This window comes from Austrofundulus limnaeus, unplaced genomic scaffold, assembly GCF_001266775.1.
Source record: "Austrofundulus limnaeus strain Quisiro unplaced genomic scaffold, Austrofundulus_limnaeus-1.0 Scaffold53, whole genome shotgun sequence".
Lineage (NCBI taxonomy): Eukaryota > Metazoa > Chordata > Actinopteri > Cyprinodontiformes > Rivulidae > Austrofundulus > Austrofundulus limnaeus.
In genome coordinates this window covers 2243197-2264473 of record NW_013952455.1, presented here as the reverse complement: position 1 = coordinate 2264473, position 21277 = coordinate 2243197, and the positions used below count along the sequence as shown (strand labels likewise).

The 21277-nt window shown below is 39.5% G+C and overlaps 3 protein-coding genes across 4 annotated transcripts; all 3 read left to right on the top strand.

The window, feature by feature from the left end:
- Positions 1 to 129: 129 nt before the first annotated feature.
- ankrd54 (ankyrin repeat domain 54) lies at positions 130 to 7276 on the top strand. The gene is made up of 8 exons (XM_014008909.1): positions 130 to 782; positions 1763 to 1810; positions 1910 to 2008; positions 5699 to 5770; positions 5892 to 5939; positions 6230 to 6354; positions 6455 to 6562; positions 6741 to 7276. Exons 1-8 carry the CDS (start codon positions 419 to 421, stop codon positions 6813 to 6815), a joined length of 939 nt encoding a protein of 312 aa, XP_013864363.1. The 5' UTR covers positions 130 to 418; the 3' UTR covers positions 6816 to 7276.
- Positions 7277 to 7409: 133 nt separating this feature from the next.
- On the top strand, positions 7410 to 14963 carry hmgxb4a (HMG box domain containing 4a). Of its 2 annotated transcripts, XM_014008907.1 has the most exons (13): positions 7410 to 7491; positions 8075 to 8152; positions 8296 to 8429; positions 8509 to 8584; positions 8701 to 9294; positions 9397 to 9600; positions 11554 to 11729; positions 11807 to 11888; positions 11975 to 12039; positions 12143 to 12239; positions 12343 to 12506; positions 12620 to 12742; positions 14147 to 14963. In XM_014008907.1, exons 2-13 carry the CDS (start codon positions 8131 to 8133, stop codon positions 14189 to 14191), a joined length of 1782 nt encoding a protein of 593 aa, XP_013864361.1. In that variant the 5' UTR covers positions 7410 to 7491; positions 8075 to 8130; the 3' UTR covers positions 14192 to 14963. The 2 variants fall into 2 exon arrangements, with proteins under 2 accessions (XP_013864361.1, XP_013864362.1); XM_014008908.1 differs by lacking the exons at positions 7410 to 7491; positions 8075 to 8152 and having other exon boundaries at positions 8344 to 8429; positions 8535 to 8584.
- Positions 14964 to 15702: 739 nt separating this feature from the next.
- Positions 15703 to 19075, top strand: si:dkeyp-69e1.8 (GTPase IMAP family member 4). The gene is made up of 3 exons (XM_014008905.1): positions 15703 to 16171; positions 16557 to 16699; positions 17252 to 19075. The coding sequence occupies exons 1-3, from the start codon at positions 16081 to 16083 to the stop codon at positions 18107 to 18109; spliced, it is 1092 nt and encodes a 363-aa protein (XP_013864359.1). The 5' UTR covers positions 15703 to 16080; the 3' UTR covers positions 18110 to 19075.
- The last annotated feature ends 2202 nt before the right edge of the window (positions 19076 to 21277 follow it).

Below are 21277 nucleotides of genomic sequence, written 5' to 3'. Positions count from 1 at the left end.
CTGATTGGTCAAACACTGAAACACTTTGATTGGTTGCTTTGTTGCATTGATCCTATTGGCCAGCAACAAATAAACAACGTGAAATCTGATTGGTCCTTATCGATGTGTGGTTGTTGATTGTACAATGGCTGCTCCTCTTACTATTTTATCACGGTAAAATGTAAATTGTTAAAAAAGGAGACATTTTGCTGTTGTAAAGGCGAACGTATCTCATTTTTTTATATCTAAAACTATATAATTGGAATGTTTTTATGAATTGTGTCGTCGACGCTTCGTGTAATGGACGCTGACTGTAAACACGATGCAGTCTAAGTTGACTCGTTCTGCTGAAAGCTATATTTGTTTTATTTTTTTCGGTTTGACAGGAGTAGTTTTAAGGACAGTATCATGTAAAACTCCCCGTACCTCACAGTAAAACATGGACGTGGTTGTCTCGGATAATGACCTGTCCAGCTCCGAAGGGGACTACGAACCCAGAGGTGAGACCCGGGAAGCGGCGGACGGTGAAGAAGCGGGGAGGATGATGGACGACGTGGGTTCCGCCGCCGCTGCCGCCGTCGGCTTCGGCATAAGCGGTATCGGGGAGGGCAAAATGGTTCTGGGTCGAGTCGGGCAGAGGGACGACAAAGAACTCAGGTACCTGCACTTGTTGTGGGAGCCGGGACGAGGTGACGACGACTCGGGTAGTGTGGCGAGTAAGCTGGGGAAGATAACGGGGAGTCGAGCCAGAAGACACCACCGAGCCGTCCGGAACCTGGGTCCTATTGGTAAAGATATCTACGGTAAGTCAGGACCCAAACACACAAAATATAAGGTTACTTTCTTGCCGACATTGTAAAATTAGTATCTAAATGTGTAACCAGTGGTTATTCCGTATGTTGCGGGTGTTTCTAAACATGATGTCCCAGTAGCTTTCAAACCCCAAAACACATTACGGCAAAGGCTGGTTCACCCCAAAGATCCGGTGCCCCGGTACAAACAGAGCAATGTTGTATATGCTGTTAAGTGCCAGGAGGACTGCGACCAGTTATACATCGGGGAAACAAAGCAGCCACTGTTCAAAAGAATGTCCCAACACAGACGAGCTACATCTAATGGCCAGAACTCTGCAGTTTTCACTCATTTACAGGCCAGCGGTCACTCTTTCAGAGATGAGGATGTTCTCATTCTTGATAGAGAGGAACGTTGGTTTGAGAGAGGAGTAAAAGAAGCCATTTTTGTGAGGAAAGACCGTCCATCATTAAACAGAGGTGGAGGCCTCCGTTTTCAGTTGTCCCCCTCCTACAGTGCTGCTATTGCCAGTATCACTCCAGCCCCTGTTAACAATAGGTGATAATTAGGTGTCAACGATAGCCATGTGATGTGAGTATCAGTCACATGGAGGCAGKGCTTAAAAGCCTGAATTTTGCCTGAAACTCTCAGACTGAAGAAGTCTSTTGGAGGAGAGACGAAACGTTTCATTAGAGAAGAACCCGTCCAGAAGACCTACACAATTTTTTTCCTTTTTGATTTTTTTACCTGGATTACTGAGATGCATCAGGACATCTAAATGTGTTAATTTATGTTAATTGCAGCAACTTTAGTTGAAAGATAATAAAACAAAAAATAGACAGAATAGACTGGCTTTTAATGGCATATAAGAAGAAAAGATGTTTAAATATTRCTGATGTTCCTGTTTAAAGCTATATAATATAATGTATTGACTTATTATATAACCCAATATGAAAGTGCTCCTACATATTTATCCCTGTTATCTTCACAGCTGTCAGAAGACTGAGGGAAGCAGCCAACAGCAATGATATCGACACAGGTATCAACAATGTGGTACAGTATGCAAATGATCTGCAGAGCAGTGGGAGGAAAGTCTAATTAATAATGCTTTTTTTGTTATTTTCTTAAATTCGTCTAGTGCGAACGCTGCTGGAAGATGACATAGACCCCTGTGCAGCAGATGACAAGGGAAGGACAGCTCTTCATTTCTCCTCCTGCAATGGAAACGACAACATTGGTAAGTTGGTGACGGTCATTAGAAACAGCTCTGATTTAGGGTTGGGCGGTATCTTTTAAAATATACATTAGGCCTTCCTTAAATTATATCCCCAAATATGGTGTTACCATCTGCCAGCAGAAGACTTTGTGATGTTGTCTTTTTAATACATGTAATTTAGGATATTTGAAGGGTTTCAAATTAAGGGTTTCTTAGATTAAAGATGCACTTCACAGGGATTTTTAGTTGCAACATCGAACAAAGTGATTTTAAAACAACCAATAAATTTAAAAAAGGGGCCCAAATTAAAGTTTTATATCATTGCAGAATCAACGTGTCACCTCTAGATTTTTGTTACCCACTGCTGAAAGTAAAGATGATAGTGTTTTTTTTTAAATTGTGTCTGTGCGTGTTTGTTTATCTGTAGCATCAGCAAAATATCTCATGAACCACTGGAGGACTTTTGATGAAACTCTGAAGTAATAATTGAACGTACATCTGCTGCTGATTAAACTTTTAGAGTCAACCCCATTAGAAATAGCTGCCGCAGTTACGTAGCCTTAGCAAACACAAAAAAAATAGTTACACCACCGTCAGTTTTACAGATTCTGTACTCAAATTTGTTGTGGTAGTAGCTGAGAGTCCTTTCCAACTTCAACACTAACTTCTTGCAACAGATTGGTTTTAAAGACTTTAGCATAAACTGTTGGAGTCGACTGCCACTTCGACACAGAAATATCTGAAATTAAATTTTTTGAAAATAATCACTGGATGTATGTCTACAGCTTAAGACATTTTTTTAGAATCACCTTGGTTCAATGCGCCATTTTCCTTGAGAGTTGTCTGTAAAATAATACAAATCAAGAAGAAATATATAAAAGTCGACGTAAGAGAAAAGACAAATTACCATAAAATCATGCTTGGGTTAAAATATGCAATATATGAGATAAAACTGTTCTAGATAAACAACTTTAGTGCAAATTAACCACATTACAGTACAACCATGGACCTGCCGCTGTTAATCTTACAAATTGGACCTGTAGATTTGAACCGCATGTAGTCACATTACCTATTAATGATGAAATGCTTTCCAGTGAAATTCACAACACTGTATTTTCAGTTAAAGGACTAATCTTTCACCTCATAAGCTTTTTCTTCAGTATTAACCTAACCATGTTCACATTTGACGTGTTTGGTTACGTTAAAACAAACATTTGTGCGATTCAATTAAAGTATGAACACGTGGCTCAAAACAGGCAGTAAAAACAAAAAAACTATTGATTTTAACACTAAAGCACTTGATACTTTTGTGTTTTTTAAAAAAAAATGTTTCAAACTTGTGCAATCTCAGCTGGCAAATGTATCTTTTTTTAAAAGGCTGCGCAAATCCAGTGAGACCATTTATGGAGCTATTAAAGAAGCTTTGTTTCAACCATTAAAAAAAACTTTGTTAGTGTTTTTATTTTAAAGAGTGCAAACAACAACTGTGCTCTTYACTGTAGTTTGGTTCCACTTTTTGGGAGTAGGAGCCTTTTTATTGCACCACCTGTTCCACAAGCTGAAACATACAGAGAAGTATTCATCTGTTTTTGACCACGCTCAGCAGTTTTTACATCACTACACAGGATGTGTATGAGCTGTAGTTAAACATTAAACACTGTAATAAGAAAGCTTTGTTTTTATGTTTTGTGCCTAAACTGATGTCCAGTTTTCAGAGAAAGTTAAACGTTGKGTTTGTTTGAAAATGACTAATTTTAATCAAAGTTTCTCTAACCTGTGCAGCATTTTTCAACGAGCTGAGGGATTATTTTATTTGCATCTTCACTAAAATCCAAGTAAAGTTCAGCTCATGTAAAAAAAAGCTAGTAGCTCCTTCATTTATGCCTTTAAATCTAACCACAGTGGAAAACAACAAGAAAGACATAGTCGTTTATTTGATTTACTGATGTTTTTCTTTATGGTAAGCGGACACTGTGAAACAAGGAAATACATCTGTTCAAAGTCTGTTCATTTTACATCTTTCAAGCAGGGCTTTGTGTCAGCTGCAGATTAACTGAATTTTAGATACAGTCTTATATTTGTATACTTTGGGATCAATTGTAAGCATTTACTTAAACAGTGGGAGAATCAACAAGTATCTATTTAATTTTAGTGTTTGTTTCTACAACTTACTTCCTTGTTCACATCATATGAGGCAGGGATACTCTATTACAGTCCTGGAGGTCTGCAGCCCTGCATGTTTTACTTGTTTCTCTGCTCCAACACACCTGATTTGAATGAATAGATGATTATCAKGCTTCTGCAGAACTTGGAGGAGGTAATTCACTAACTGAATCAGGTGTGTTGGAGCAGGGAAAACACCATGGGCATCATTATCAATCAAACTGACCTTTCAATCCACCGCAGTCATGTATAAACAGACACATGTATCCTGGATTGTTGTGTGAGTGGAATTCATGCGTTTGCATTTCATTTACTCTGACAACTTACTGCCGGGTGTATTAGATACTGTTGTGAGTATGCTTGTTTCTGAAATGATTATCACTTTCTTTTACATTCATTCTTGAACCGTCTCAGCCACTGCAGCTTGCACARCAGAAGAGCAGAAATGTCAAACGCTTGAAAAACACAACCTTCCTACCGAGTTCGTACTTAGGTGTTAAAATATCCCCTGTGAAGTTGAAGAGGAAATAAGTGGGTCAAAGAACGCACCTTCCAACAGTTCTTGTAGCAGGTTTCTGTAGTCTATGCTGTATTTTACACAGAAGTGAGCTGTGATAAAACCGAAACTCTGATTATTGCGCCAGAAAATAAGGTTGCTCAGACTGAACAGTTTATTGGTGTGTTAGGTCCATCTGTTCAGTCCAGCCTCAGAAACTTGGGTGTCATTTTTGATTCTGCAATGTCTCTGAAATAACATGCAAAACAACTGACAAGAAACTGTTACTTTCACCTTAGGAACATCTCAAAATTTAAACATTTCCTGTCAAAAGCTGAACTTGAAATGGTCATTCCTGTGTTTATTTCTTCTCGTTTGGAGTATTGTAACAGCCTATTCACTTGTTTTAAACAAGAATGAGTTCGACCGTTTTCAGGTTGTTCAGAACTCAGCTGCTCGACTGTTAACTAACATAAACAAACGTGCTCACATCTGTACACCTGTTTTGGCTTYTCTTCACTGGCTCCCAGTTCATTTTAGAATTCTGGTTTTAACTTTTAGAGCCTCACATGGTCAAGCCTCATCATATWTCTCAGATTTGATCCAGCTTCACACACCRTCTTGCAGTTTGAGGTCATCAGGTCAGATGTTGGTGGTGGTACCCCGCACACATTTCAAATCCAGAGGGGATCGGTCTTTCCAAGCAGTTGCACCTAGGCTCTGGAATGCACTGCCCGAACTTATGCGCAGCCTTGATTCCATTGATGCTTTTAAAAAACATCTGAAAACTTTATTTTACAAACAGGCTTTTAGCTAAATGTTTTTTGTTACTTGTATTCTTGTATGAATTGTAATGCTGTGGTGATGTTTTAATTTACTATTTTACTTTCTTGTTTGTATTCTTTTTATGTGAAGCGCTTCGTGATTTTATGTCTATGAAAGGTGCTATATAAATAAACTTTACTTACTTAAATTTCTTAACTCCATTTTAGACCCCTCAAGAAGAGACTTAAACGTAACAAACCTTCCTTTCAAATGGTTTTATGTTACAGTGCAGTTACTGTTGAGCTACGGTGCTGACCCCAACCAGCGAGACAGCCTGGGGAACACCCCCCTGCATCTGGGTAAGAGAAGTGTCCTGCCCTGTAACACCTGGACATACTGTAACATTTCAATTTGTTGAAGTCAATTTGACAAATATTCAAGGGAAATACAGTTTTGTGTTTGTCTTGTGTGTCCCTGCAGCGGCCTGTACCAACCATGTGCCTGTAATCACCACACTGCTGAGAGGAGGTAAGACTTTTTTGTTTAAAGAGCATAAATTACTTCAGGACATACTGAAAAAAAAGGTTCTAAAACTATTTGAAATTTAATCTCCAGTGCTCAAAATCACACAATACATCTTATAAACTTTGAAATGTGTAATAAAATAGTTATTATCGTTGTTCAAACATTGTTTAAATTTCGACATGCTCAACATTTTTTTCTGTAAATGGTATAATAAAATATTTATTACAATTTAGAAATGGCAAATACTTATTTTTAATAGTGTGAACAAGAAATTCCTTACTCTTTCTGTTCAGGAGCACGTGTGGATGCCCTGGATCGAGCAGGCAGGACCCCGCTTCATCTTGCTCGTTCCAAACTGAACATTTTGCAAGACGGAGAATCACGCAGCTTAGAGACCCTGAGAGGGGAAGTCTTACAGGTACAGAAGGAGATAGCTTTTATGGTTTAGTTAATCACGATTATGACCAGATATATTCTTGAATGTGTCCTCATCTAGATCATTGTTTGTTTGCCACCAGATTATTCAGATGCTTCGAGAATACCTGAACTTAATGGGTCAGAGCGAAGCTAAAGAGAGGCTGGAGCACATTTCAACACAACTACAGCACACACGCACCAGAGAGCAGGTAAGAGCTGAGCAAAATACTTCAATGACTGAACATTTATGATCACAATGTGTGAATTTGTTTTGCATTTAAACCTACTAGTAAATAAACTAGAACTTAGATTGRTTTTGTTTCACCAGCCCTTACGTAGTTGTCTGTTTTTATTTTTATTTTATTTTTTCTTTTTGTTCTCTTTCAGGTGGATGAGGTGACTGATTTACTCGCCAGTTTTACGTCACTAAGTCTGCAGAAACAGAATTTGGGTGATAGGTAAAAATGAACTGTATATAGAAATGAAGTCCTGATTTATTATTATTTTTAAGTGTACAACCTGAAACATTAGGATGGGAAAGTCTGCTCCAGACTCAGTGATTAGATAAAGCATGGCTCTGTTGGACAACTGCACGCCTTATTTTAACTGAGATAAGAGAGCTTTTACCACCCGTGGCAAATCAGGACAGTGGGACCCTGACTCTTAATGTGTGTGTGTAAGAGTGTGATTAAAAGTGTGTATCTGTGTGCTTTCTCATTTTCTTTTTGCCTTTGATTATTAAATAAACTGTGATAATTATAAAGCAAATTATTTGAAAGTTCTTACTGCATTATTTTGTTCCATCAAGTGTCTTTTAATATGTTGCCACCCTTTTCTATGTTTTTTGGGGTCTGTATTGTAAAGACTGCTGTTGACGAACATAAATTTAAATAATTAAATAAATATCTTCGCTGTTAATGCCATTCTGTCTTTGTTTATTGTATATTTTGTATAAGTACATATTTACAAGATGTACATTTCATTACTATGTATTAAAGGAGAACTTTGCAGCCTTTGCTTTCATTTCTGATTGGCTGATTGGCTGCGTTGTCAAAATCTCCGCCCCTTTGTGCTAAAACATTGTTTGCCGACAAAAAAGATGGCGGCTGGACCCGCGTAAATTGGATATGCCATTGAGGTATTGAAAAAAATGTTTTATTCTTCACCTTATTTATGCTTTTGAATTGCACATGAACAAGAATGAGCCTAAACACATAAAGTTAGCTTATTGTRGTATTTTGTACACTCATAGCGATTTCGGCCTTTCTGTGACCGCAAAGCCTCGGTGTTTCCTGACCCGCTCCTGCCGGAACGCTGATTAGAAACTCGGAATAACGTCCAGAACTCGTAGAAAAGCCGGAGATTCATTGTCGAAGTGAAAAGATAGGGGGTGTGTTTGTGTATATTTACGAAAGTAGGCGGGAATACTTTTAATTATAACTTTTGCACAGGCTTACAGATTATTGACTAAACTATTGCATTAATTGATGATATTACCCTAGACTCAAGCAGCAATACTTATTGTTGAGTCCATTCAGATTACTGACAGAAATTATTCTGCTTGGAGAACCAGGTAAAGACTAGTCACACATGATATAACYAACATCTTTCTACACAAGTAATTGTYATRAATGCCTTGGTTTTTCATTACTTTTCTGTTTTTGGTCATGTTATTTGCATTTGTTGATAACACTGTTTTTACTCTGGTGTTTGCTTGATAGGGCACTAATGTACTTCATGTTGACCACCAAATCCCAAGACAAGTACAGAAGAAACCATGGCTTATGAGGAATTAAAAGGTAAAACATACTTGAGCTTTTACACAAAACTACGATTAGGTCCTCTTTACTGCATATCTAAACAGACAACTTGAAGAGGATGACAAATGCATCAGTGAAATGCGCACCTTGTCAAAAGTATCCTCATGGATGTTATATTTTAGATATGGGGGCTGACGGAGGAGGACTTGTGGCCGGTCGTAGTCAGAGAGAGAAGAGGAGGTCGTACAAGGATCTATTACGAGAGGAGGAGGAAATTGCTGCTGAGGTCCGAAAGTCCTCAAAGAAACGTCCGAAGGTTAGTTATTTGTCCTCAGTCACTTAAATTTGGCTTTGATGCTTACTACAATGGTATAAATTGTGATAATTCATATTAGGATTCAGAATTTTTTATGATGAGCAGAGACATGCACAAGAAGAAGAAGAAGCATAGTGATGACTACTACTACATGGGTGAGAAGTTTTATTTTTAGAAATGCAAACAAAGATTAAAATATACTATAGAAAGGTTTTATTTCCCAATTTCCTATTAAGTTTATTTGATTTTTGTATTCTGTTGCCTTCATCAGACCACGAAGGTTCAGCTCCACCTTCCCATAAGAAAAAGCACAAGTCTGTCGACCGATCACCGCCTCTTTCTTCCCCTTCATCGTCACATTCGACAGACACAGCGATGGGCCTCCTGCAGGCCATCACCTCTCCCATGGCCACCGGTTCAGACCCCAGCCCCCACCTGCACAAGAAACCGTCCTATCCGTCTTTTTCCTCTCACTCCTCCAAGGAGCGCAAACGTGAGAGTGGCAGCAGCGGTGGAGGTGGAGGCAAAGGCAGCCATTCTGCCTCGCTGTCCCGCCCCATGTCCTCATCTTCATCTTCGTTCAAAAAGCACTCATCCTCTTCCTCGAAGTCGTCTCTCTTTCACGGCGGAGCTCCCAAAGAGGAGCCGCTGACTTTACGGGAGGCTGACGGGCTGAAAATGAAGCTCATCATGTCGCCAGAGAAAGAGGAACCGGAGAGCTTCCCGGTAACGTCACACTCATCCAAAAGTGGTGGAAAGAAAGAGAGAGATAGAGAGAGGATGCAGCAGACAAAGCCACCTAAGAAGAAGCTGCAGCAGAACAGAGACCCACTGCCTGTAGTAGGGAAGGAGGTGGAGGTAGAAGGTAAAAAAAACTTAATGCATATAGTACACAATATCTGATGTTACCATTTCATACGTAGAGCTTGAAGTTGTGTTTATCTGTGTTAATTTCTTCCCTGTGCAGGCCATTATGGAGGTGGCATGGGGGATGACAGCTCTTCATCTGGGGGGGAACTGGAGGCTGGTGAACTGGTTATAGATGATTCATATACCCACTTGTCGAAGAAGAAAAAGAAGAGCAAGAAAAGCAAGAAGAAAAAGGACAAAGAAAAAGACCGAGACAAGGACAAAAGTGGGAAGGACAAGAAACACAGCAAAGGATTTGGTGGTGAGTTAATGTCAAAATTGAAGGATAATTCTTATTTTTTTAAGCATAGTTCTTTTTAGTACTAAAACTTGACATTTTGGGAACAAAGTCTGCTGTTAATAATGTTTTACTGACATTTCCATTTGATTTTTATACATAGAAAATTTCTGTAAACCATGTGCTCTCTGACACTAATATTTTCTATAAAGCCTTGCACTTTTTGCAATCTACTTGATTAATTACTTACAAAAACTAAGTATTTGTGATCTTAGAGCAGCAGAACAATACATGAGTTATTATGATCTTAAACTTCTTTGTTAAAACAGTTTTTTCTTTTTCCAAAACTGACTGACGTACAGAGTATCTGCAGCTGTCATCGTCACAGCTTGCTTTGAGAACAGTTAATAAATAACTCAACACCTGTGGAGGACAACAATCATTCATTCTCTTTTACTAACAAGAGAGATGTCTGCATCCAGATTTCATACACTGTCTACCATCAGTTTTCACTCTTCTAAAAGCAAAACAAAGCTCTGCAACATTCTAGTTATTCTCCAACTTACAGTATTATTGTATTGTTCTGTATTGCAGAACAATGTTTGTGTTGTTAAAGGTATAGTTTTCAAGTGGGATTGAAAGAAAATTGTTAAACGTGTTCGTTTACCATTTTATATGCTTGAGCGAAACAGAAAATGGACCAATACATGGATATTGAATGTAAAAAAGTTCATACAACACCACACAGAGCGCTCGAGCTGAAGGCAGTTTATTCTGAGTCTGCGTTCAGGCCTTGTTTTCAGGAAGTCATTTCAATACAACAAAAACTTCAGGATATGACTCCGCCTATTTTATTGCATCATCAGGAATGGCCCCTAACACTGCTGGAGTCATATCCTCACACAATATTCTCTGGCCTAATGAAGACCAACGGTTCAGTTACATGTTGAATCTGTGTTCAGGCATGAATCTGCATAAAATCATCAAGTCAAACAAATAACATTATAAAATATTACTGTTCTAATAAAAAGAATATACCATGTGTAGTGTAATTAAAATCAGTTTATAAGCAAACCCCAATAAATTTCTTCAGGATCATGTGGAAAAGATTTGAACAATTATTATTTTATTTAAATAGCTTTTTCAACAACCTCACTTTGAAAAATAGAGTTTAACTCTGACTGAAATAATGAGTTAATGGCTTGCCTAAGCATGTTCAAGACCAAATTGGATTGCTGCCATCTTAAAATATGTAAAAAATGTGTTGCAGGTTAGGGCTGCAGAATATCAGGAAGACCTGCAATAACAGAGCTTAATACTGTGATGACGATATGACTTGTGATAAAGGAACAAATACTTAAGTGTTGAGGTGTTTTTGCTCAAAACAACTACCGTAATAGATCATTTCCATTTCGACATGACAGTTTTATTTCAGAGAAGTGCAACTAGCTGCTGTATTAGCAGTGAAACAACAAAACTGTATTCAATACCGTTTCTTAAGGACTTAAAAACCTCACCACCATAAAACATTTTCTGATGCTCTAAGTACTGAAAAATACCCCTTACTGTCAGTTTTTAAAATTTTATATATATAAAAATATAGCTCCAAATAAGAGACGGTCTGTTTTTTTTTTACCACGTTTTTTGTTGCTAACATTTTCCTTACATGTCTTGCTTTCTAAGCTTACTTACCGGTAGTTGTTTTCTGTCTACCTGCGTCTATGTATGGGGCAGGTTTCTAATGTAAGAGATCCAYCCGCTTGGCCAAATGCAGGAAGTGCTCCATGTGATTGGTCAAACACTTCAAGCTTCTGTGTGATTGAAAAAAAACGCATAAATGCAAACATTTAAGCCAAACAGTTTACGCAGTTTTTGGTGATATGTCCTGTATTTATATTGTTATGTAAATTGCAGATTAGTGAAAAACACTGATAGTTTTTTCCCCCTGAAACCTTCAGTTTTGTTTGTTTGCTCCAGACTCATCCCGAAGCCACAGCCACTCCCATGCTACTGTCACTCACAGTGCTGTTGGTCCGATGTACGCCATGAGCAAACCCATCACTCCTCATCACATCAGCAGTGATGGAGCTACAGAGAAGAAGAAGAAGAAAGAGGATAAAGACAGAGAAAAGCACGAGAAGGAGAAAGATAAGGTGAAGGGCTGTTCACTCCTTAGTCTTGTAGTTTTGGCARTTTCGTCCTTTTTGACAATTATTTTTAATTCCTCTAGGCCAAGAGGAAGACCACAACAGCCTATCAGGTGTTTTGTAAAGAGTACAGGGTCAACATAAATGCTGAACAACCAGGATTAGGTCAGTGAAGTGTTGATGTGTAGAGTAATTTGTATCGAGACAGTCGTTTTATCAGATATATCATATTTTGTATATTTTCTCTGCAGATTTCGGCGAGCTGAGCAGGAAGTTGGCAGAGGTGTGGAAGGCCATGCCAGAGAAGGACAAACTAGTATGYTTTTGTTCTGTCTACTTTTGCAACAAATATAACTTTTACTCCTGCAGTTGTAACGATGGATTCAACATGTTTGTGCGTGTGTGTTCCCTCTGCTCAGGTGTGGAGGCAGAAAGCTCAGTATCTGCAGCACAAACAGAACAAAGCTGAGGCCACCACAATAAAACACAAGACCACCAACGATAGCAAAAGCAAAGGTATTATTTGACTTTAGCTCAAGGTTCTGTAGTTGTTGTAAGCAGTTTATTTTCTCTGAGCAGCACGGCTCGATGCTTGTTAAATTATGTTTTATCTTCAAAGTCATAGGAACTGCAGCAGGAGTTGTATCACCAACCAGAGCTCCCGGCACCATGTCCCTGTCTCCGGCTCGAGTGCCAGACGTGGACCCCATCGACGCGGCGGCTCACCTGCAGCTGCTCGGAGAGTCCTTGTCTCTGATTGGCCATCGACTGCAGGAGACAGAAGTGAGTCTCTGAATTTGGGCTGAGAATTCTGAAAGAAGCCCGCGCCTCAGTTTCAGCTGAAAGGTGTAATGTGAGTGGGGTGTGTAAATKTGACGCATGTTCTGCTGTGTCAGGGGATGGTGGCGGTCTCTGGGAGTTTGTCTGTCCTTCTGGACTCCATCTTGTGCGCACTGGGCCCGTTGACCTGTCTCACAGCACAGATACCACAGTTAAATGGATGTCCTCGAAACGTCTTGGTACAGTATTCATATTTTTCTAAATATCTCATAAAACTACAATAATTTTGAGTGTTTTTTAACTTGCAATAATTTAAGTAGTTATGTGACTATTRTTTTGATTAACAACACACTTTTACAACATTATTATTATCATTATTATTACTGTTATTACTGGTTGTAATGTGCTGCTGAACCCCACTAAAATGAGTTGGTTTTTCATAATAGGGTTGATTTTTTTTGGCACACTTGCAAAAAAAAAACTTGCAATGATCTTGTTTTAATTTCTCAGTTTTGTTTGGAAGTTAATGTTCATAACAGCACTTCAAATAATRTGTATTTTTCAGACATAAAATTTGTTGTTGTGTTGAAACCATTGAGGCTAATATCAGCATCATCTGAGTAAAGGGGAGGAAGTCTAGTGGAGGTGGTTCAGGCGTCTGATTAGGACACTCGCTCCTGGAGGTTTTCTGGGCACGTCCCACTGATAAGAGGCCTTGAGGCAGACTCCGGCTGTGTCTCAATTCAGGGGTTGCCGCTCACAGAGTGCACATTTCTAGGCCAGCTAGGTCACCGTGCCCAAAGCTGGCCCATTTTGTGGGCTCCTTCTCATGCGGYCCACAAAACCCCMAAAACAAATGCTGCATCTGAGTGTCCTTCACAGCTGACGGTATTCCAGCACTTAGACAAATCTAACAGGCTTATGTACAGTTACAAAGCATGTTTTGAGCAGATCATTAACTTAATCTCCATTAAGACCTTTAACATATAACAATGAACATGAACAGTGAAAGCCTTGAGTAAAATTAAACAGAATACAATTTATTAAAAACCTAAACAGCAACTGGAGACGCATTAAAATAACATTTTACAATACAAATATAAAGCCTAGTGCTGAAATTGAAGCTAAACCCAAATATTAATGTCTTTTGTGTATTTTTGTGTAAAGTTTTTAAAAATACATTGAATTTTGGGAAGTTATACCTCTTGTGAAAACACATTTTAATTTCTATGCATTTATGGGTGATGTGATACAAAAGATAACACCATGGTAACAGGGTAGTGCGTGGTCACACAGACGTTCGTTATCCAAGCTGTTTTATTCAGCCTACCCAGACTTTGAAGGGTGTGGYCTCYGAGGATACAACCCCTGARTTGAGTCACGGTCCCAGAACTCACTGGAAGGATTAGGTATCTTCTCTGGTCTGGGAACGCYTCAGGGTCCACCRATTGGAGCTGGATGGTCCCTGGGACGAGGGAGRTCTGAGTGCTTTTCCTGGACACAYGATCTATCCTGGATAGATAGTGTAAATAACTCAGTRTTTTYCTGTGTACTTGTTTGTATTGTGTGTATAGGTGGTAATAAAAGTCTTCCGTTCATTTTTTTGTTACTGCTTCCTCAACGTTTCTTTTTATTTTTCCCAGTCAAACACATTGGACAACATCGCCTACATCATGCCTGGACTGTGAGTAAAGGACAAGCCTGAATATGGAGGAATACAGTGCTGTTCTTCTTTTGGCTGCTCCCTGCTTTAGGGGTCTCCACAGTGAGCGAACTCGCATAAAAGATCTGGCACTTGTTTTATGCTGGCTACTGCTTTGATGCTACCTGGGCTTGAACTTGCAGAGCCACAAGACTACAAGACCCCAGCACTGACCACAGGGCTACCACAGCCCCCAATATGGAGGAATACAAAATCAAAAGTAAAAAAAAAACTAATAATAATGTAAATATTGACTGCAGGGGTCTGTTACCAGAGAGACCTCAGGACTTCAAACCTCTTAATATTTTTAGGTGTCATGTTTTTAAAACGTGTTTTTAGGAATAAAAAAAGTTTAATTTTATAATTGCTGTGTTTTTAAAAACCTAACATTTTACTGAACATGGTGATCTTTGCGTCACATCAGCTTGGTTCTGCTGTTTCTGTACAGCTGTGGGTTTTATGAATGATTGTATTGGATGAATGTGTATTTGTCTGCAAACACCTAAAGCTAGGGAATTTCTCACATCTTGTTTTTCTTTTACCATGTCTAAAGTATTTGTTTTGTATGTTTTTTATCACCATCTGTTAAGCATTTAGGGTAAACTATGTGAAGACATTTAAACATGATGAAGAAAAAACAATTATTGGTGCAACTTTGTCAAAAGAATGGCTTCTATCAGTTTGCCATCAGTTTAAAACTGAACAGTAGGACATCTGCTACAATAAAAGATTTGTTTTAATATCCCTGCTTCACCATACTTACTCAGCAGTTTTGTCCTTTATTTGTAGCTTTTAGTTATTGTTTTGCTACTTTTAGCTAGCTTTTTGCTCTTTTTAGATATTAACCAGAACTTTAGTTCTTTTAGTTACAATCTAGCCTTTTGGACATTATTGCTATGTTTTGCCAGCATGTTGATGAGCTACGTTTATGTAATGATTTGGTACTTTTAGCTTGTGTTGTGTCAGCTTTTAGCTAGTGATTTGCTACTTTTTGTGCATGTTTTACATCAGCTAGATATGTGCGATTTTAACCTATTGGGCTACTTTTACCCAATGTTACTTTTGGCTTATAACTAGCATTTTGCGTCATTTAGCTTTTGTCTAGTGATTCGAGACTTTTAGCTTGTGTTGAACTACTTTTAGCTTATGTAGTGTTTTTAGTTTGACTTTTGCTAATTTTAGTGATTTGCTACTATTAGCTACTGATTTGCTACTTTTGGCTTTAAGGTAGTGACTTGCTACTTTTAGCTTGTGTTGTGATACTGTTAGTTTTTAGTATTTAGCTTGTGTTGTGATACTTTTAGCTTCTACGTCGTCAGTTGCTACTTTTAGTTTGTGGTGTTGCATTTAGCTAGTGATTTGCTTCTTTTAGCTTTTAATGTAATGATTTGCTACTTTTTAGCTTGTGTTGTGTCAGCTTTTAGCTAGTGATTTGCTACCTTTAGCTTTAAGGTAGTGATTTGCTACTTTTAGCTTGTGTTGTGATACTTTTAGCTTCTACGTCGTCAGTTGCTACTTTTAGCTTGTGGTGTTGTATTTAGCTAGTGATTTGCTTCTTTTAGCTTTTAATGTAGTGATTTGCTACTTTTAGCTTGTGCTGGGATATTGTTAGCTTCTGATGCTACTTTTAGCTTGTATTGCTTTTAGCTTTTGATTTTCTACTTTTAGCTTGTGTTGTATTTTCAGTTGTAATGTTTGACTCTTTTAGCTTATATTGTGTTACTTTTAGTTTGTATAGTAGTTTTCTACATTTATCTTGTGTTATTTGTGGCTTTTAGCTAATGATTCTGTACTTTTAGTTGTGGTTCTTTAAGCCTTTAGTCAGCTGTCATTCAGCACTCACACGGTTCYGTCGACGCATGCGCAGAGCAGCAGATGTGTTCACCTCTGGAGTGCAGCAGGAATCAGGAAGTCTGTTTTCATCCCAACGCAGCAGCAGACATGTCATCATCTGCCTCACAGTCCGGTAAGATGAATCCTGTTTCTGTTTATCATGTGGTGGTCCAGAAAGTGAAACTTAGACATGGCGGTGTGGTAGAAATAATAAGTGTAGGCGCGACTCTGCTGCGTGTTTTCGCTGTTGTGTTGCGGTTTGAGCTGAGAGAAGAGGGCAGCTGCACAGGGCGGCGTGTGTTCTCAGAAAAGTTGAAGCGGTTCTGAGCAGAGACAGGGTGGTGACACACGCAGATGGCAGCAGGCAGAACAAAGTAAACAGCTCAGTTACTTCAACAATGAAGTGAGTCATGTGGTTCGTTTAGTTTGGTAACTCGCTTTGTGAACTCTATGCTCCTTTTTAAAACAACAACAACAACAACAACAACAATACACTAACCACTGCTGCTGCTTTGCAGAGCTGAGGCTGGTCGTTCTGGGCCCAAAACAGGCAGGAAACAAGCCTGCAGTTTGCTCCATCCTGGGCCTGGAAGTCCAGGGCCCGGATGTGGGGGCTGATCAGGAGTGCACCAAACACAGAGGAGAGGCTGCTGGCAGGCAGGTAGGAACAGAGGAACATCTTCACTAAAATGTTTTATTTTACATTGGTTCGGTGAAATCTTACCTCGAGTTATAAAAGTACTCTTGTTTACAAAAAAATGAAGTGGGGTTCAGGTAAAAGATTATGAACAATTAATATCTTACCTGTTATAGATGTGTCTGACATGTAAATGGGGATGAAAGGACCTAAAGAAAGACTTATATGAAAAGAGCTCCTTTGTTACTTGTTCTTTGTCCTGCTGTTCAGTGAGATATCTACAACAGGTAAGACARTAATTTTTCATATTCTTTCAATAAATAAATCCGAACTATCCTTTTTAAGTCTTACTCAGTCGATTTCAGCAAAGCCACTGTAATGTTTTGGTCTATAAGGTTCCACTTCCTCATATGTAATTACATATAATACAGGAAGCTCCCCCACAAAAATGAAACTGGATTTTTTTTTATCACTTCCTGAAACGAAACTCATAAAAAATCCTGCTCTGCTGGTTCAGATTGAGCCCAAAGCCCAGCAGAACCTATCCTAAGCTGTTTATTTCATCTGCTTCTGCAGGTCGTGGTCGTCTCCAGTCCTGCCTGGTTCAGCTCGGCCTGCGACYCAGAGGAAAGAAGGAAACATATTTCCTCTCTGGTTGCGTTGTCGAGCCCTGGACCACACGCCTTCCTGCTCTGTGTTCCTGTGAGCCAGCCAGCTGATGATGAAACCAAAGCGCTCGCTGCCCTGGACCGGCTGTTCGGTTCCTCTGCCGTCAGCAGGAACACGCTCGTCCTCTTCACCCACATGGAGGAGCTGGGAGAGGACGAGCAGCTGGAGGAATACCTCGTCACGTGGCGCAAAGACCTCCTGGAGATGGTGGCGAGGTGCGGCGACCGCTACCACACGCTGGAGCGTGGAGGCGGAGGCGCAGAGGAGCGGAGCGCGGTGGAGGAGCTGCTGGAGAAGGTGGAGCAGGTCGTGATGGAGAACGGGAGCCAGCACTTCAGCTGCCATCTCTACCAGGAGGCTGAGGAGAGGCTGCAGGCGAGGCAGAGGGAGGTTGTGAGGCAGAGGAGGGAGGAAGGCCCCGAGTCTCCCACAGACTCAGAAGTGACGGAGGAGGAGATGGAAGCTGTCCGAGAAGAGGCGGAGAGGAGCGTGGGGGGCTTCGATCTGGATCTAGGTGGTATCTTTACGTCTTCTAGCGTCTCACCTTCCACCCCTGTTCCTTCCTCTTTTCTCCAAAGGCTGTGGGGGAAGCTGGTGGCCTGGATCAGATGGCTGCCGTCCCTCGTGAGGAGGGATGCCCTGATGGGGGCCCTGGTTGGCCTCTTTGTGGGGGGGCCGTTTGGAGGGATGGTTGGGGCCACTGTGGGCTCTGTGGCTACTGAAGTGGGGAAAAGGAAAACGGAGGAAACTGAGAAAACTAAATAAGAGATAATGTCATTAATATGTGCAAGAAGTTACATCATTTATCTCTTTAAATATTACTCTAGAGCTAACTGACCTGTTAAAATGCTATTTTAGTGGCACTTCAAAATGTTTCTGCACAAATACGACCAAAATGAATCATCCTTTAATTTTTACATTTGAACCAAGGCTGGACGAAGAATTTTCTTGTATTTTATCAAATCTGTCTTTTTCCCTTTGTATATTTTTTTTGTAGTTTTATGTTATAAAGTTACATTTCAAAACTGGTGGTAGTATCATGGTTTGGACATCTAAATCTAAAGTTCTGGTGGTAGTATCATGGTTTGGACATAGTATATTTGTCTGTACTTGTATTTTGCTTTATCAAATCCAAGGTCCCCCAAGTGCTTCACAGTACAATCAGTCATACATTGTATGTAGTATGTGCGTATGTACATATTTAAATCTTAATTACACCTACAGTCTTGTTTTTAAAGAAAGACAGTTTTGGGCCTGCTGTATTAGTTATTTTACCTACAGATGTTTTGGACAAATAAAACAACTGATTATGTTAATGATTGGATGTTAGTGTTCCAACTGAACGGACCCAAACACAAACTTTTTTCCACCCGTAAGTTATGTAACACCACATCCATCTACTCATCAAATAAGCGACTCAAGTTTAACGTCTTTCTAGTTGTTTGCTCACCTGGTCAGGTTAGTTTCATTCACTCAGTGTTATTGTGTGAAAGATTTAAACACTAAAGTTTTTTTTTTCTTTTACATAGAAACAGCCAAAGAACTAAAACGCATGGAAGCTTTTAACAACTTTTTTCTATTTTATTTTCATGTTGTGTCAGCTGGTGTTTAATGTTCTTAATAACTTGCAGTGTTTTCTTTCAAAATGATGTTTTTTGTTTAATTTAATTTGACAGATTATCTTTCATTGAGTGAGACATTCTGATAAATTAAAATCACTAAAGAAACTGATTCTTGTGTCTACATTGTTGGGCAGGTTGATAGCATTATTTGGTTCTAAGCAGAGCTTTTAAATTTTTTTTTGCTTGCTTGTTTGTTTGTTTGTTTTTTTGCTGCGCAAACACAACCAATTATCTGCACTAACTGGTCGAGTGTTAGTTATTCTGTGAAGTCACAACGGCTATTTTTAGGATTTTGAAACAATTATAGCAAAGAAAATGTGCTGTTTGATCATTTTTAATTTTTTTATTTGATTGATAGAAATCATCACCTCAGAGAAGTTATGTCTTACATTCATTTAGAGATTAGACATACTGTTAGGAGATCTGTAAACAATTTTTTGACATTTGGCAGCAATTTATATCTTATGTAGAAAAAATTTCGGCAGATAACTTTGTGTAAAGGTCAAATATTGTTTCATTGTACACAAACCTTTTTATTATATCACTTGTATTAATACAAGATCGATTTTTGTTGTTTCAGTAGATCCGGTATAGGAAGGGGTGGGAGGGGTGGGATTTCGGGTGTTTGTGTTTTTATTACTTTGTTGTTTGTTTTTTGTTGTACATTATGTTAAAAAATAATAAAAAAAATACTTTCATCAAAAAAGAAATCATCACTTCGACTGGGCAACCACTGCTCTAGAAAAAGTGCAGAAACTCCTATTTAGGGTGTAATACAAAGACCATCCACAAGGGGGCGACATTGAGCTTTGTATGGAATAAGTTCACAGCTTTAAAATAAAACTTTCAATTATTTATTGCCTTCCGAGCAAATAAAAGCTGCAACATTTCACTGTTACATCTCTTGACATGTTTGAATATGTATTTTTTTTTTTGTTTGATTAAAGAGTTTGCAGCCTCTTCCAGAGACTTGAGTTTGCATTTTCCCCGAGGAGCCTGCCTGTGATTATTGTCCGTCCTGCTGCAGAGGGAGCAGATATAGATAGTTGTGGTGCAGGCTCAGGGTCCGGGCTGTCTCCCACACTCCTCTCACAGCTTTGACACGGATGTAATTGATACTCTGCTAAAAGTGTCCCGTCACAGCCCATCCTTCCACCGCTCTTGTCTCTGGGAGCTGCCGCCGGCTCGGCCTCAGGAACACAGCTAGGCGTTTCCGAATGTGGGTGGTCTGGCTCTGGAGGGGAGGGAGAGAATTAGCTCAGCTCTCATGTTTCTCCCCCCCTCTCTCAAAAGAAAAAAAAGGAGTGAGGAAGGGAGGGGACAGGAGAAAGAGAGAGTGAGTGAAAAGCAAGCTCTGGGAATACATCTGTCCTCCAGATGTGGCCTCCTCTTGTCTGAAACCAGAAAAAAATAGAAGTTTTTAAAAAGTGTAGGAAAATTGGTGCTAAACAGTTTTTTATTGTTAGGGATTACACATCCACCGTGGACTACAGAGCTTTTAACCCCCCCCCCCCCCACACCTCCTTTTTTTTTTCTGAAAGAAAGCAATGAAACAACACACCAGAGCCCTTGAAGTGAATGTATATGAGAGAACACCTGTCCAAATATTATTCAGTCCCAGGCCGTGCACATCAGGCACAGCACGGAGAGAGAGAGCAGTGATGGAGGGGGGAGAACCGTCCATGAGAACATTTATTTCTTCTGGAGGWTACAGACGAGCAGATCAGAGTCACCGTGTGTCTGTGTGCTTTAAATCTGAGCAAACACGCAAACATGAACCCACAACTTCTGCTGCTCTTCCTCTCAGCTGGAATGTTGCTGTGAGGGCCTGGTGGTCCCTGCTGGGTTCAGGAGGAGAAGAGTGGGGGAGAGAGACATGGACACCGCAATATTTTTTTGTTATTATCGCACCCTATGGGCTGGAAAAAGACAGCAAACCAAAGGAAAATAAACAAGATGACACACTTTTTCCTGAGCTACGCTGGCYGGGTTTATTCCTTGGTTTCCACCAAAGAAGAGGAAGAGGAAAAGTTTATCATTATAACCTGATGTTATGATGACCAATCTGCAGCATTTTATGAGTTTGTCATTTTAAATAGGATCAGAAAACATCTATTCAGTTTTAAATAAAAAAAAAAATAATAGTATTTGTTGTCAGGAAAACGACATCTTTAATGAGGATGTTTAATTATTTGGTGACAAACTACAAAATAAATAATGTGTAAGCTGTAAGGAACACACACACACACACACACACACACACACACACACAGAGAGAGAGAGAGAGAGAGAGAGAGAGAGAGAGAGAGAG